An 18,208-nucleotide genomic window follows, 5' to 3' on the forward strand; every position below is an offset into this window, starting at 1 on the left:
AGCATGGAAACAAATATTGTGCCAACTAATAATGCAAAGCTAGCTGGAATAATATATATATAGTTCAATTCATTGCTTATTATAATATTTGTAGTTGCTAAAATAATTAGCAGGATAAAGTTGTTCAGACACAAACATAAATCCAATTAATAAACTAAGTTAATTACAATCACCCATATTATGCAACTGTTTATTAAATTACATGATTTATGAATTTGCACAAAATCTCTAGGATTGTTTTTTTTTGCTCTTTGATGTTTGTGATCCATAGAATCAGTACAGCAGAACAAAATTACAATAACCTAATAATGTAAATTAGGCTTTTTTTAATCTTAAGAATTTGAAAACCAACAGTTTGGACCAACTCAGCTGGCTCCATATCAACTCTGCATTGAACTTTAATCTTTAACATCAATTTGACATATAATGCAGTTATTGTACAGTGTCTTGCCCTAATACTTCTAAAAATCACAATCAATTGACTTACAATAATAAAATTAAGTTTAATATTTCAAAATATTTATTATATTTCAGAATACTGTCAAACAGAAAATTAGTAATATGCAAAATGTGAATTATATCATAAAGTGAAAGGTGAGCAATTGACGAGAATTGGACCAAGTTCATGTCATTTTTCAAATTACACTGGTACACAGAAAATAAGCAAAGTCTGAACTCCAAAAACATGAAATTTAAACCTGCACTTGTAATATTTTGTAATTAACATTGCAAGGCTATTAAATGTTGCAAAACAAAACTAGTTTAATGGGCATTGAAAATCATTCTCAACATTCAGATGTCTCAACACATTGAAACACTTACTTGGAACCAAAGGCCAATATTTATATTATGACTTCCAAAATACTTATGACATCCTAAAAGTGCTTTATAGCCAATTACGTACTTTTTGAAGTGTAGTCACTGTTGTAATATCAAAACCTGGCAGCCAATTCATGCACAGCAAGGTCCCAAAACATCTGTGAGGAAAATATCCATCGTGCTGCACTTCCACAATTCAGTCCATTGAAGTTCCATTCGAGACAAGGCCTCACCTTCATCCCCTCAAACCCCCTCATCCAAATTCAACACAACGTTCAAATCGTCTTTCATGTCATTTCCCTCTGGACCAACTTATTTGTTCCAGAACCTTCACCTCACTAAATTCCCACCACTCATATCCCAAAAAATGAAAAAAATCAGAAGTTCCATCATTATTTGAACATAATACCCTCAAGTCATGCATTTCCACGTTATAAGAAACAAAGGACCAGAATCACATTGCATATTAATATACTATGTAGCACAGAAGAGACCTGAAAACAAACCTTTATTGCAATTGGAATTCCCAAGACAAAACAAAAGGCAGAAACTGTTTCCACTCACAGACGTGGGGATAAATGGTGCTACACAATGAACTTGTGCTAATGTCTTTCATAGCAGCAGGGAGGAATTTTCAATATGCCTTTTATTATACATGCAAGCAAAGTTATTCCCATCCTCTAGCAATGTGGAGGGACATGAGAACAGGGAATCCCTCCACCTCAGATGCAAACATCATACTTTATTATAGTGGACACCTGTGATAAGGGATTGACACATTTTAAGACACTCCATCTCAAGCCATTTCCCCACAGATCCCACTTGCAAAATGCAGATACACTTGGTCCATTAATGGAGTGGAGAAAAATCCATTATTCTTTTCCATGGTGGAATAACCAAGTAAAACTTGGGTAAGGGCTGTTCCTTTGAATAATGCTCAAAGCTGCCTTTCCCTAGTGTTAAAGTCTGTGTCCGTAGTCAAAGTCCACATTATCTCCTATAACATATACGTGCTTCATTGACGCAGCTGCAACACCAAATGTTTATTAAACCGTAAGTAATATCACTGCTACACACCCTGCAGCCTCCATGCCTATGTGCTACAAGCATACAAAAGCCTGTGATTCAAATTCTCATTTTGCTCCGACAGCACTCAGACATGATTTTACACTTCTGTGGGTTACGGTTATGGTGTCAGTTTGCCAGCAGTGGCATAATTATTCCTCTTATGTTTTTTTTAAACTAGAGATTCAGTCTCACTAGAAACTGCCACTTTGATCTGGCCCACACCTTCATTACCCTCAGGATTAGGGTCAGAGTCAACTGGCACATTAAAAAAAAAATTACATAGTACAGAATAGAACCTGAAAGTGCATTTATATATTTTAATGCAGTTAAACTTCCCAAGAATGCACAAAAAAAATTATATTTGCATCTGTTGGTAGCACAGACCTTCAGTAAAAAAATTGAAGTCCCACTTTCTATGGAGAAATCAACATTTTTAGCCCTATTTCTGCCTTGATCTTATTCTGATTATACTCAACTGTGCTTTGCATTGGAGCAGAGCAAAGAGAAAGTGGCACTGCGAGTAGAGCTGCTCCCTCATAGCACCAGTGACCCTGACTTCTGCTGCTGTTGTGTTGAGTTTGAATGTTCTTCGTGAGCATGTGGGCTTCCTCCGGACCCTCCAGTCTCATCCCACTGCCAAAATCTATAGGTCATTAGGTTAATTGGCCACTGTAAGATTGCCCCTGAACCGTACGGACAAACTGTATGGAGAATGCAGCAAATGCAGCAAATGTGCACACATGCACCTGTGCGCATGTGCATGCCAGTCGGTCGACCGTCCAGTGGATCGATGGTGTGAATGTGGTGGTACATAGTGCGCACCTATACGCATGTGCGCACTGGCTGGCCGATCGCTCGGCGGAGCAACGACGCCCTCTGACACGTGCAGCTTCACTTTTGGCGCAGGACTTCAGGGACTCGCACGCTTTTAGGTCTCCACAGACCTTCTCTTGGATCTACAATTGTAAGTTGCTCAGTTTCTATGTTTTGATTAATATGAATCAGTCAAGACATTTATTCTACCGCACAGTTGTTGTTCTTGCTCTGTGCATACGTAACAATTGGTGACGAGGATCAAAACGAGAATGGCCTCTCTACTTCAAGCCCCAATCCATTCTGGGCCGCAACTATGGCAAAACCAACACCAGAAATCTTGCTACAATAGAATAAAACCTTGCAGGCCTACATCAAACTTCCACCAGTTTTAACACCAACAGTGGAGCTGCAGGAAGCTACCAAACTCAAGCTACTTTGCATGTATTTGGGAGAACTTGTGCAGAAGTACTTTGATGCTCTGCACTTAAAGGACAAAGCTGAACTGGCCAGCTCAGTTGAGGCTTTAGACAATGTTTGGGGGACGCAGGACAACGTCTTTACAGCAGGCTTCAGGTTCTCGCAGCTGCGACAGACCCCTGACGAGAACGTAGATGATTTCATCACAAGATTAACTCTGGCTGTGCAGGAATGCAAATACAAAGACATCCAACTGAAGAATTATGAACAGGATTCAACCATCAACTCCACGCAAGGCCGCTGCGAAGAAGTGGACACTATCTTCCAAACCCATGAACTGGGCAATCAGAAACAGCCTCCGTACTTGGTTACGGTTACAGTGGACAACCAGCCCATGAAATTTGAACTGGATACTGGGTCAACTGTCACCTTGGCATGCGAATCATCTTTACACCGGGTTCTAAAACTACAACCTCCCAGCTCAGTTTTTCGCAGCTACACCAGAGACAGCGTCGACATACGGAGCATATTCACGGCAGAAGTGGTCCTCCACGGACACGTGTTCCACTTACCGGTGCATGTTGCCAGGGGAGGCAAACAGGCTAATTTGCTGGGCAGAAACTGGATTAAAAACATTCCATTCAGTGCTATCCTACATCAATCATATCAGGGGAAGCCCTGCATTGAATTCTCTACTACGAAAGCATCAACATGTATTCCAAGCCGAGGCTTCGGGTCAATACTGCAGTCTGGTGGCTAAATTCAAATTTAAGGAGAACTGCCAGCCAAAGTTTTACAAGGCCCACCCAGCGCCATATGCTGTGGGCCCAAAGGTAGACGAAGAACGAGACTGCCTACAGAAAGCAAATGTGATAGAGCCGGTGCAGTACTCAGAGTGGGTGGCTCCGATCGTACCTGTCCTCAGACCTGATGGATCAGTGCACATCTGCGACAACTACAAACTGACCGCAAACCCTGTGACAAGACTGAATGCGTATCCACTGCCACGGATCGAGGACTTGCATGCATCCCTGTCGGGAGGCCAACAGTTCTCAACACTAGACCTGAAACACGTCTACAATCAAGTCACCCTGGACGATGATTCTAGGGATGTTACAACAATCAACACACACAGAGGCCTGTTCTGATACAAGCGACTGCCATTTGGAGTGAGTTCTGCACCTGGAATATTCCAATGCCTTATTGATAATTTAGTGAAGGATATTCCTCACATCTGTGCTTACCTTGATGATATTTTAGTAACCAGTACATCAGAGTCCCATCATCTGGAGACACCAGACAGAGTACTTTCCCATTTAAAGGAAGCCAGCCTTACTCTAAAGAAGGAGAAATGCATGTTTTTGGCCGACTCAGTCGATTATCTGGGCTTCAAAGTTGACAAAACAGGTTGCTATACGCAGGAGCACAAAATCAAAGCCTTAAGAGGGGCTCCATATCCTCGAAACGTGATGCAGTTACACTCATTCCTGGGACTAGTCACGCATTACAACCGGTTTTTAAATCAATCAGCTACAGTGTTAAAGCCCCTATACCGACTACTCCAGAATGACCAACACTGGGAATGGTCAAGAATTGAGCAAATAAAAACCACCTTCAGTTCTTTGTCCGTGTTGGTGCATTATGATCCTGAAAAGCCTATAGTCATGAAATGTGATGCCTCACCATATGGGGTCAGGGCCGCCCTTCTACATCAAATGCCTTGTGGAACAGAGATGCCTACTGCTTTCGCTTCAAAGACAATATCTCAGGCAGAGACAAGTTATTCACAGCTCGACCAAGAAACCCTAGCTATTATTCTTGGCATCAAGCGCTTCCATTTATACATATTTGGGCAGCCTCTTGAAATCCACACAGATCGTAAGCCTCTGCTAGGCTTAATGGGGGAGACAAGAGGTATCCAACAAATGTCATCAACGAGAATGCAACGATGGGCATTCACCTTATCCACTTACTCCTACACAATGAAGTATACCCCCAGAAGCGAAAATGTCGTTGCCAACACCTTAAGCAGATTATCAATTATTGAGGGCACAGCATCCAGCACCCCTCCGTTCGAGGTGGTTCACCTGTTACAAAGCCTAGATGAAACACCAACCAAAAGTCACGTCATTAGGCAGTGGACAGTCTGTGATCCACTCCTATCACAGGTAAAAAGAGCACTACAAGTTGGTTGGCCCACCAGCCCTTCGCCCGAATTTCAACCATTTACAAATTGCCAACATGAACTGAGCCTACAGGATGGCTGCATATTATGGGGCAGTTGAGTAGTGGTTCCCCCTCAAGGTATTCCCCATTCAAGTAGATGAGCCAACAGACGCTTCATCAAGAGGGAAGGATCTTCACAGCCCACCAACCAACCTCGGCATCAGCTAACCAGGAAGACACCGAGAGAGAAGCCACCCCCACCGCCCCCGCCCCCCCCCCCCCCCCCCCCCCACCACCACCCCGCCACCCCCCCCACCCACCCCTCCCAACCCCAACCCACCCACCCCCCCCCCCCCCCCCCCCCCCCCCGAGGCAGTCCACGAGGGTGCAATGGCTGGTGGACCGATACCAGGCAGAATAGTGGTGGAAAAATCTTCTCAATGTTTCCCTATATTCACCTAACCTATTTTCTTCCCCTGCAGTTCCCTCCTATAGGGCAGGAGAGATGAACCATACGGATGAAACGTACAGAGAACGCAGCATATGTGCATGTGCACATGCCGGTCAGTCGATCATCCAGCAGATCGATGGTGCAAATGTGGCGATACACATGTGCGCGATATACGCATGCGCGCACTGGCCAGCCGATCACTCTGAGGATAACGCCTTCTGGCATGCGCAACTTCACATTTGGCGCGGGACCGAAAACTTGCATGCTTTTAGGTCTCCGCAGACCTTGTCATGGATCTGCAATTGTAAGTGGCTCAGTTTCTGTATTTTGATTAACATGAATCAGTAAAGACATTTATTCTCCCGCACAGATGTCGTTCTTGCTTCGTGCATTCGTAACAGCCCCTAGTGCCAGATGGTTGAACAATTGAGGGAGTGTAGGGAGAATAAGTTGCAGAAAAATTCAGTGGGGGAATGTGATTGCTCTATAGACCACATGGACTCGATGAGCTGAATGACCTCCTTCTATTTCAAATGGAAAAATGGAAATAGATAAACAACCTGATGAATCTTTGCTGCATTCTCCACCACAAGTCGATCCTTCTTTGAGTAGCAAGACCAGACTTGTACACCAGGGCCCTAAATAATTGGAGTAAGGTGTCTCTACTCTTGTACTCAAATCCCCTTGCAACAAAAAGTGATTTACGTTCTTTTATTAAGATTTAGAGTATTGCTTGTGATGTGTCCTCTCTACAGTGTGGAGACCAAATGCATTTTGGATGACCGCTTTGCAGAACATGTCCTTTCAGATCACAAGCATGATCAAGTTGTTTGTTACATTAAGTGACTGTCCCACTTCCAGCCTGACTTCATCTCCTCCTCACTGACCATCAACACAGGTGCACGTCAGGGCTGCATGCTTAGCCTCCTGCTCTACTCTCTCTATACTACGATGGTGTGGCTAAGCATAGCTCCAACAACATATTCACCGATAACACCACTGCTGTTGGCAGAATCACGGATGGCAACGAGGCAGCATACAAGTGTGAGATAGATTAGCTGGTTGAGTGGTGTTATAACAACAACCTTGCGCTCATTATTGACAAAACCAAGGAACTGATTGTGGACTTTAGGAAGAGGAAGTCAGGTGAACATGCACCAGTCCTCAATGAAGGGTCTGTGACGGAAAGGGTGAGCAGCTTCAAGTTCCTGGGTGTCAACATCTTGGAGGACCTATCCTGAGCCCAGCACATAGATGCAACCACGAAGGCAGCATGCCAGCGTCTCTACTTTCTTAGAAGTTTAAGGAAATTCGGCATGTCGTCGATGACTCTGACAAACTTCTACAGATGTACTGTATAAACATGCAATGTACACACATGTTCACATGCGAATCCCACAGCATTATTTATTGCATCCAGTGCTCCCATTATGACCACCTCTACATCAGTGAGACTAGACACATACTGGGTGACCACTCCACCGAGCACCTTCGCTCCATCTGCCATGCCAGCCTAGATCTCCCAGTGGCCAGCCATTTTAATTTCACTTCCCATTCCCACACCAACATGTCCGTCCTCAGCTTCCTCCACTGCTAAGTTGAGGCTAAATGCAAATTAGAGGAACAGCATCTCATATTCCGCCTGGGTAGTCTCCAACTTGACAGCAGGAACACTGAATTCTCAAACTTCCCGTAACTGGTCCCCCTTTGTCCCTTTTCCCTTTCTCTCTCCTCCTGATCCACCTGGCCCCCATCACCTTCTCTCTTTCCCCTCCCCTACCCTCTCCATCTGCCCATCACCAACACACTCCTCCCACTGGTTCGCCTCCCCACTTCCTGTTCTTTATTCCATGCTCCACCCTCTTCTCCCATCAGATTTCATCATCTTCAGCCCTTTGTCACTTCCAGCTATCACCTCCCAGCTTCTGACATTCACACTCTCCCCGCTCCCTCATCTGCCTATCACCACCCTCACCTAGATCCACCTATCACCCATCAGTTCTTGTTCCACCCCTTCCCTCCACTTTTTTTTATACTAGCAATCTCCCATCTTTCTTTTAGTCCAGATGAAAGGTCTCAACCTGGAGTGTCGATTGTCCATTTCCCTCCATAGATGCTCCCTGGCCCGTTGAGCTTCTCTAGTGCTTTGAATGTTTCTACAGGTGTACAGTGGAAAGCATTCTGACTGGTTGCATCACGGCCTGGTTTGGGAACTCCAATGCACAGAAATGCAAAAGGCTACAGAGAGTGGGACTCAGCCAGTTTCATCACGGGTACAGCTCTCCCCACCATCAAGGACATCTACAAGAGGTAATGTCTCAGGAAGGCAGTATCCATCATCAGGGACTCCAACCAGCTGGGCCATGCCCTCTTCTTGATGCTGCCATCAGGCAGGAGGTACAGGAGCCTGAAGACCTACACCTCAAGATTCAACAGCAGCTTCTTCCCCACTGCCATCAGGTTCTTGGGCAGACCTGAAAAACCCTAACACTACCTCAGACCATATTTCTTTTTCTCTCTCTTAACTTGTACTAGTGTCATTATGTTTATTTTGCCATGCAAGTTATGTTTAATTTAGGTTAATTTAAGTTGATGTTAACATGTTTGTAATGTACTGTGCTGCTGCTGCAAAAAGCTCATTTTCATGGCATTTATGCCCTGTGTACCCTTCTCCGTGGATTTGTCACCTTGTCGTGGTGGAGAAGCTTGTGTGGTCCCGAGATCCCGAGAGCGATGCCTGGTAGGGTCACCCATGGCGGTAAGGTCGATGGTGAGGTCCCTGACAAAGAACAATCCAACCAAGACCTCAACGGTGGAACAGACGGACAAAGTTATTTTGAACTCAACGGCTGTGAAAGCGGATGAAAGCTGCAACAAATCCATCAGCTCCACTCATCGTGGTTTCCATGCCATTGGAATCATTTGGTTGATTTGTGAAGTATCGTGTGCTTTTTGTAGTGCAACATCAAGTACACGTTAAACAAATACATGCACAGGTGTCTTTGCTCTGTGGGCTACTTCCAAGATTGGACTCATAAGCCACTTGAGAGCCCATAAATAGATCAACGGAACGAAGACCATAATCCTCGACCTCAAGGGCTAGCCACGACAATGTGTTGTATGCCTATGACAATAAACTTGAAACCTCCCCATGTTCAACCACCTGCACAGTTAAAATGCATGTTCAAGGTACAACACCTCATCTTCTGATTGGACACATTACAGCATACTAGACTCAGCATAGAGTTCAGCAATTTCGCATTATCAATTTCCAGCATTCATTGGACATTTTCTCTGCTATTTTAGATAATTATTTTGCTTGTCCTGTTTATAACAGCTAAGATTGTCCTTTCGTTCACTAATTGTCCCATTACCATCCTTATTCTCCAAGTACAATCTTTTTTTGGCACAATCTTGTTTTTATTTAAAATTCTTCTTTCCACCCTACCTTTGTTTCTTCTCTCCTCCTCTCCCCCACTTTCTCTGTGCCCTTAGAACCAATCTTGTCTGACTTGAAACTTTAACAACTCCAGATTGTTTCCAGCATTTTCTGCTTTTATTTCAGTATTTGCAGTATTTTTCTTTTATTTAGATTAAGAGCAAGAAAGTAGCAGGACTCCCAACCACATTATTCACCAACATACAGCCCTGCTAAAAACAAAATCCCATTCATTCAGATTGGACAACTATTATTCAAAGCAAAACATGGATTTTCAAAATCATGCAACTCTGTCGAAATGAAATGAACAAAACAGATTCATAAAAGGTTTGAAAAACAATTTGCCTGTTCAGTTGATGAGTAAATAATTATTATTGACTACCAGGTATGTATTATATAACTCTGGAAATTGATTGCAAAGCTATAATTCATTGCAGCTACAAACCAAGAGAGTGGACATTAAGTGGCCAACAACAACCAATACAGATCTGACTGGCTCAATGTGCTTAAATATTTTTTTTTGAACAATGAATTAGTTTTCTTCATTGTCCCTACTATCATGTAGTGGCACTTTGTCATAACCAATCATTGACATAGTTTTAAGTAGGCAGAAGGTATTAAACCTGATGAAGAACCATGAAGGTAATGGGCACTACAAGACAGGACACACAATAATTCAAACTTGTGTGCTTAGTTTTGATTTTAAATGAAATGGTATTGAAATCTCATTTTCTTGCTCACATGAATAAAACATTCACACAACTCTGTGCACTTCACTGAATTCACCTTCATTTACAAGTGCAAAATCCACATTTGGAGAGCCTGCTTAATACAGGTCCTGCATAACAAAGTATACAAAAATTATCTGTGCAATCCCTTCCAGGAAAACAATTAATCCACCTAGCAAATTGTGGGGAAGCATACTTGAAACTGAGTTTACTTCATCGATACAAGAGTTGCAGAATTACATTATATTATTCCACAATGCAGAACACAGCATTTGTAGAATAAAAGGAAGACAGCAGTTTGATAAGACAGCAAGAAAAACTTAAAATCCTAATTGAAAACAAAAGAATGAAAGAATTTCAGAACAAATAAAACATAAAAACTACTGCAGAAATACCTTAGATCTAGAAGAAAAACTTGTGTGTTCACAAATTGGAAGTGTATAAAGTAAGGAGAGCTCCAAGCCCTGGAATTCCATTCCTAAACCATATCAACACTTAATCTTGCTCTCCTCTCAAACTCTGGTCCTCAAATCCAACAGATATCTTACTCTAATATCTTTGTTTGCAACATGGTTACAAATTTTATTCATTAATACTCATGTGATGTGATTTTTGTCATTTTACATTATGGGTGCAATAAAAATGCTCCTGTACTTGAGGGGGTTTAAGCTTTTCACCCTACAGTTCAGCCATGCAAGTGAACAAACAAATGTGTCCAAGGGGCAGTCAGGGTAAAATTTGCCTTTCCCAGTAGCACCAAGTACGCTCACAGTGAATCAACAAGCTATTTATTTCTACTGTATTTATATTTTGTTCCCTCACCCACCCCTATTCATAAATTTCTAATTTGTTCCCTATTTAATCTCTTCTAAAATCACCAGCAGATTGCCAAGCAATATTTCTGAGCTAGAGATACCTGTTAAGCATCAAGCTTAACTGACTTTACTTCCCCACCTCCCTCTGTTGCAACAGGAACAATGTCTGAAATAGAAAGAATACTTTAATCCTCTTTCACTGCATGTTGCCCTGAGAAGGTTCAGCTGACTGAAGTTCAGAGCTCCATCTGGTGTTTTCCTAATGTAGTTAAAGTACAGGATTATTTTAGGCTTTTCTTGGGATACCTCAATTGATAAGACTGAGATGCAGCTTATCAACTTAATATTATATCTATTTAGAATAATGAAATCAAATAAACCTAAAAATGCAAATTATTTCTCTTACAATGATCAAACTGCTCTCAGGTGTAGGTTAAGAATGACAATGAGGAGCTGTGCCATTAGAAAGGTGAGAAAATTAGAAGAAACAGAGCAAAAGATAATTAGAAGAGAAGCTGTTTGTGAGAGATAATGGCAAGATCAAGAGTGTGTGTGACAAATGGGAAGGGATGAGCAAAGTAGGAGTAGGTGGGAGGAAGTGAGATAGCAGTATTACCCAGGGAAGGAAGAGGGGAAATGAGGATACACAGAAAGAACTCAACAAGAGGTAGTGAAAAGGGAGGCACAAGACAGCAAAGAATGAAAATAGGAAAAGGACTATCAGTAATAATTCTAGCTGAGGCTGCTGAAATGGATGAAAGTGAGTAGTGATCTTGAAGCTGGAAGCTCTTGGCTATGTTAACAACAGAAAGATTCTGGCACCAAAATCCCTTTTCATAGCTCCAAAAGTAGTGATCCTGTGCAGCTGAAAAATGGCTTAAACCAGAGTACAGCAATATTCTGCCCATTTCTGTGTGCCTTAGTGCCCATCAGGAAATTCCACTGGAGACTTCTTGCCCAAGCACCTTTCTTCTGCTGCAAAAACTTCAAAAAATTATGTACAAGAGGAAGTAGATAAATTTTTGAAAGGTTAGGGAATTGAGGGCTAAGGGAACTGGTAGAGAAGAGACGAGGCCTGTGGCAGATCAACTACTATCATGTTGAATGATGGGCCAGGTGTGAGGGACCAAGTGACCTACTCCTATTTTCTTATGTTCTTGCATTCTACAGTATGCAAAATTTACTTCACATAATTTTTAATCTCAGTCTGAAAGACAGTTCTTACTTACTCAAAGAACAACTAGCCTTTACAAGTCTAGTTTCTCCTGAAACAGAGCCATTTAAAGGGCCAGTACTCAAATTGCATCCTCAGAGACATGCAACCTTCTGCCACGTCATGTTGTGCCTCGACTGCCCACGGAGAGTAAGGTAACAGTTACAGGACTGTTCCAGGCTGTTTGCCGCCACATTTCTCTATTTGCTGCCCACTGATGCACAAGGGAGGTCACCCAAACTCCATATTTAAGGAGGGAATATGTCACCTACTTCTCCTGCTGCCCACAAACGAGACATAATGGGCATGGAGACCGCCTGAACTGTAGGCTTCCCCAAGTTACAGCCATTCATAGATTGCACTCACATAATATTATTCTTTGCAGACATATCCCTTACATTTTCCTCCCAAGACAAATATCAGTGTCCCTGGAGAATCCTCATGGACCCCTTGCCCAAAGAATATGCCTCCTTTGTTCATCTGTCCAGATCCCTACAAACCCCTGGGAGCACCCTCACATTTCCCACTTCCTCCACCATCACTGCAGCATCAATTCCTCTGTAGCTGTTAGAACGTTGTGTCTACTTTGGTATGTCCCCTTTAAGGATAGGCTACAGAGTTCCCAGCTATGGGGCTAAAAGCCAACAGCTATGAGAACTTGCATGACCTCGCAAAGCGAAACTAGCAACAGTGTTCTGTCAGCATCATAACCGAAGATCTTGATCTTTATGGGACTTTCACAAACAGCTTTAGGATGAGTCAGTCAGAAGGCAGTAATGCATGCCCTAGGTTCCTGTGTTCTAATTAGCTGCAGATAAGTACCTATTTATGTTTTGCTTCAAAAAGTTTGAGATACAAATCTTGCCCTTTTTACCCAGCTTATCCAGCAACAAATGGGACCTCACCAGTTTTTGTTTAAAGTATCAAAAATCTAGATCACAACCCTGATTTAAACAAATCACATCCACAGTGGTAGATGTCAAAATGCTTCTGGAAAGCATCTGGTCAAAATGATGGCAGGTTGAAGCATGCCAAACACCCATCAGTAATTATGTGAAATTACCAATTCAGCCGAACCATTAGGTATTTACTGTGGTTCAGGTTATTTATGATACCAAGTAGTTAAGTAGATTCCAAGATTCATTGCCTCCTGAAGTTCTGTCTGATGTGAGACCCTTTGAATCAGAGGCAAAGAATCCACTCCTCACCTAAATCTGTGTTTTTTTTTAAAGAGGTAGAACTGATCAAGGCATCACACTTCTTCCAGTACTGCACACATTATAATCAGTCCAGGTCTCTTTCACATGGAATGTTTCCACTAGAAAGACAACAAACAGTGGCAATCCACAGCAGGTCAGTCAGCATTTAAACAAGAAAAGTAAGTCACAGCAGCATAAGCCTCTACTAGCTCTCGAGATATGACCAGTTCATAGATGTTTCTAATTGAATAATTGGGTGATTGCCCTGGTGTTATATAAAAAATCTCAGCTAAAGTAATTTTAAAAGTCAGAGGCACCTGCAAATTTCTGCTCTCATTAAATTCTGTTTAAGAATTTATAATTACATAACAAAGTGCTGCTACACGTAACTTCCAACAAATTGGATGCTAAACTCTAAATGAAACACTTCATAAACATACCTTCATCTAATTCTACTTCATTATCAACCTCCTCCATAGAAGGGAGATCCAACATCACTTTCTTTGCATTAGTACTGCTCTGACAAGCCACCATCTGAAAGAAAGCACAACCACAAACTATTATTTTTATATTACTAATTTCACAGGTTTCTAAACAACACTTCATCTCAACATCTGAACATTTGAAGTAGAAGAGAATTTTACTGCTGAAGAAACATAAAACATTACGCATTTCATGTACATAGAATTATTTAATTATTCAGAACTTCTCCAGTATAAAAGACACGACTAAGGAAATTTTGTTATGATCAGAGATGATAATAAACCTTGAATTATCACCATTTCTTGAAGTGTAAACCATCTAAATAATGCACATGAATTGATAACATTATTTTTAATCTTTGGCAATTACTTAATTTCCAAGAGGCAAATGATAAATGAAGCCATTTGTTACAATGGTGGCCTGGGCTAAAATGGACAGAGAAGTCAAAATGCAAGAATAATTGCAACACTCAGTAACTTTAACCAAGGCAAGAAAGACTGAAATGGTGACACCCTTTGGAATACCATCAGGACTAACTCCCAGGATCAGTAATATTCTGGTCCCATTCAGACAGAAGCAAGAGTTGATTAAGTTCCAGGAAATGGTGTGGCAAATAAGAGAGGAGAGTAAGAAAATGAGGAGAGTAAGAAAACAAGAAATAGTGACAACACCAACAAGAAAGATATGAATTGATCCCTCAACATGGAAAAAGTCCCAATTTAAACAATGAAATTTTTGCCTAAATTTTGTCTAAATTTAGTCAAAAAAGATATTAGGTGCAGTTTGAATAAAAGTTTAGTTTATCAGGTAGATTTTAACAAGGATCTCAAATCTGCAGAAGGGTGGAGAGCCAGAGACATTTGGCAAGGGAGTTCCTGAGCAGAGGGCCCAAATGGCACAAAGCACATCTGCCACTAGTGAGACAAAGGAGTGGAGAGTGGACAAAAGGAGGATTGTGATCTTGGAAGACTGCATGGCTACAAGAGGTTTACAGAGATTTGGTGGGTCATGGCCAAGATTTGAACACAAGAATAAGATAATGTTCAATTGCAAAATGCTGGTGCTTTTCTCTACCAGAGGAGTGATGAAAAAAGGATTCAGTTTCAGCATTCTTGCTGACCAATACTGTAACAAGAGGCTTCATTTATCATTTGTATCTTGGGAATTCAGTAATCTTCCAGGTGGAAGACTGTACACCCAAAATGCAGCCTCGGGGATCAAACCTTTGTTCTACTTTGAAGGTGCAGTCACCTCGCAGAAACAAGCATTACCTTAAAGAGATTGATGATGCAATTTTCAAGACATTATTCACTTTCTGGAGTCCCCTCTCCACAGATGTGTCCAAGTAATGATCCCAGCCCCATGAGACCAACAGTAAGACAAAGGGAGCTGATTGTATCGTTTCGCTGGAGACAGCAGAAAATCGGCTTGTTCATCACTCTCTCATTCCATGAAGCATTAGAACGCCAAATAGGCCAGACAGTCACAGCACAGCAGTAAATAAACCATTTGTCTTTACCACAGGGATGTCAAGTGCTCAAACAGCAAGAAGTCCCTGGCCAGGAGCATCCCAAGAGCTTCACGGTAGTAACAGCTGGCTTTCATAACTTTGCCATTTCCAATTTCATCAGAGGAGGAGCAGCAACGGTAACGCCATATTAAGCAATGGACTCAGTAAGCGTTCTGCTAAGAAAGACACTTGAATAATAAATGAATGTAAGACAATTATTGTGCTGGGAATTAAATTGACCTGTATCACATTCGACACTTCGAAGTGTGGTTCAATAGCAGATTCTAAATCCGCATTGTCAGAAATGTAATTTATTGAAGCTGGCTGAATGGTTTCAATGTTCTTTAATGCAGGATTAAGAGAGTGGTGAAGGATGCAGTAAGGATTGTTAATTCTAGGGAGGTTTTGTGTAAATATTCAGGCTACAAAAGGAGGTCACTGGAATCACTGAGCAATTAATTTGCCTGTCACATCTTTTACTGCAAGTTGAAGTTGTCCTCCTTCTCTGCTCCATCCCCATTTTCTCCTACACATTCCCCTTTTGCTGAACATTGGTGCTTTATTCCTCCTCCAAATGCAGGTTTCTCCATAAGATATAGCTGTGAACAATATAGCACAGTGCTATGATGTGGTAGGCTCTTTAAACATTAAATACAGGAAATGTTGAAATACTCAGCTGGTCAGGCAGCCATTGTGGAAGGAGAAGCAATTAATTTTTCAGGTTGATGACTTTGTACCACAATTCAGAAGACACATGCAGAAGCAGCATCTGATGTCTCCAGATATCTGTTGAAAGGTCATCAACCTAAACATTAACTCTGTTCCCCAGTTGCTGATTGACCTTCCAAGTATTTCCAGCTCATTGATTTTGGATATCCAGCATCTGGAATATTATTTTCTTTTGGATCTTTATTGAGCATATTGCTGGGTAATAGTACAGCTTGAGTTGCCTGCCAACCCACTCATGGACTTAATGTGTCTGCAGACCCATTCCATGTGGTGGCATTTAAGAGCCACCACATAGGATGGGTCTGCAGACACAAAGTCCATAAGACCATAAGATATAGGAGCAGAATCAAGCCATTCAGCCCATCGAGTCTGCTCTGCCATTCAATCATGGCTGATTTTATTTTCTTTTTCTCAACCCCATTCTCCCTGTGGCCCTTAACCCCTTTACCAATCAAGAACCTATCAATCTCTTCCTTAAATACATCCAATGACTTGGCCTCCACAGCCATCTGTGACAATGAATTCCACAGATACAGCGCCTGCTGGCTGAAGAAATTTCTCCTCATCTCAGTTCTAAAGGGCCCTGCCTTTATTCAGAGGCTGTGCCCTCAAATCCTTGACTCTACTATTAATGGAAACATCTCTCCACGTCCACTCTATTGCAGTCCTTTCAGTATTCGGTAAGCTTCAATGAGATCCCGTCTCATCCTTCTGAACTCCATTGAGTACATGCCCAGAGCCATCAAACACTCTTCATACATAAACAAAACTCCCACAAGGCTGAAGAGCCCACAGCCCTACAGCAGCCAGTAAATCCATACCACCGGTCCCCCAAACACCTCATTCTTATGTACAAGCTGTACATATGTCAGGCATTTGTAAGCTGGGCAGGACGTGCATAGGTCAGACTGTGTAAGACTGGTAGATTTCCTCCCCTGAAAGTCATTAGAGAACCAGCTCCCCCCCCCCCCCACCCAAGTTCCAGGTTATTCACTGAATTTGTTTTCCACTGCAGCAGTGCTGGGATTTGAACTCGGGCCTCTCGGGCATTAGTCCAATAATTTAACCTCGGGTAAAGAGGGAACACCACCATCTGCAGGTTCCCTTCTACCTTGACTTGGAAATACATTGCCAGTCCTTCTTCAACACTGGATCTAAGTCCTGGAACTCCATCCCCAATGGAACTTTGGGAATACCTTCACCAGAAGGCCTGCAGCAGTTAAAGGCAGCAGTTCAGCATCACTTTCTCAGGGGCAATTAGGGATGGGCAATAAATGCTGGCCTTGCTAGCAGTACCCAGAGCCTGAAAATGAATTTACTTTTTTTTAAAAAAATCACTGTGGAGGCAAAAGGTGTATGTCGATGTTTTGGGTTAAGACCCTGCCTCAGGATGGAGAGGGAACAAGAAAGATGGCTAGCATAGAGCAGTACAAGGGAGGGGTGGGACTGAAGCTGGTAGGTGATATACACTGGCAATCTTTCCTCTTCCCTCTCAGTCCTGATGCAGGGTCTCGATTTGAAAGGTCAACATCCACCTTTTGCCTCTGCAGATGCTGCTTGACCCGCTGAGTTCTTCCAGCATTCAGCTTTTTGTTCCAGGTTCCAGCATCTGCAGTCTCTTTTGTCTTCACACGTTCAGCAAGGACCCTGATGGCTCCACTGCTTTAAAATAAATTGTGTTGTTCAGCCTTGGTGAGGTTGTTTGGCCTGATATGAGGTATAATGGTAGACTGTTCCCCAACATTCCTAGATGAGTCAAATACTGCAAGGAATTATTGAACGTCTCTCGATAAATGTAACATAAAAGCTGACGGGAGAGATGCCTGAGAAATGCTTGGGATTTAGCACAAAATTTTATGATCCTGTTTTTGTGATCAGCCACAACCTGGATTTTAAGAAATTATTACCCCTTCCTACTGATGAAGGTCACTAACTGATGCTCTGGAGCCCCAATTGTTAATGAAGCCCTGAACGAGACGGTAAACAGATAGTGCAGCAAAACCATACTCACCCTGCTGGAGATAGCAGAGGTCAATAGGGAATATTTATTAGCCCCAGCAAAAAGGGTACTGGCAACCTGGTTAATACAACTGTCTACTGTAGACTGGGAAATATAATAGGATAGAATGAGCCAGTGGCAATGAAGAGCTAGGGCAGATACTGTTTATGCCTACTGTTCTAGAAAGATCTAGAAATCCTCAACAATCTGACTTGAGAAATATAGCCTTCTTGTATACTTCTCTTCCAGCAAGTCTAAGGAACTGATCAGCCACCCATATATCCTGTGTACAGGATACTAAAAGCAGACCCTCTCATGTGCCCCCTCTCCATAGGTGCAGTCGGTGCTAGAACACA

The 18,208-nt window shown here is 42.3% G+C and overlaps 1 protein-coding gene across 7 annotated transcripts in view; it reads right to left on the bottom strand.

Moving 5' to 3' along the window:
• arhgef28a (Rho guanine nucleotide exchange factor (GEF) 28a) overlaps positions 1-18,208 on the bottom strand; it is a 283,580-nt gene that overhangs the window by 189,658 nt on the left and 75,714 nt on the right. For all 7 annotated transcript variants that reach the window (XM_052019926.1, XM_052019922.1, XM_052019928.1 and 4 more), the window contains exon 7: positions 13,572-13,665. In XM_052019926.1, coding sequence (XP_051875886.1) covers positions 13,572-13,665 — 94 coding nt within the window. The remainder of the gene's footprint in view (positions 1-13,571; positions 13,666-18,208) is intronic.

The sequence above is a fragment of the Pristis pectinata genome, chromosome 7, assembly GCF_009764475.1.
Source record: "Pristis pectinata isolate sPriPec2 chromosome 7, sPriPec2.1.pri, whole genome shotgun sequence".
NCBI classification, from domain to species: domain Eukaryota; kingdom Metazoa; phylum Chordata; class Chondrichthyes; order Rhinopristiformes; family Pristidae; genus Pristis; species Pristis pectinata.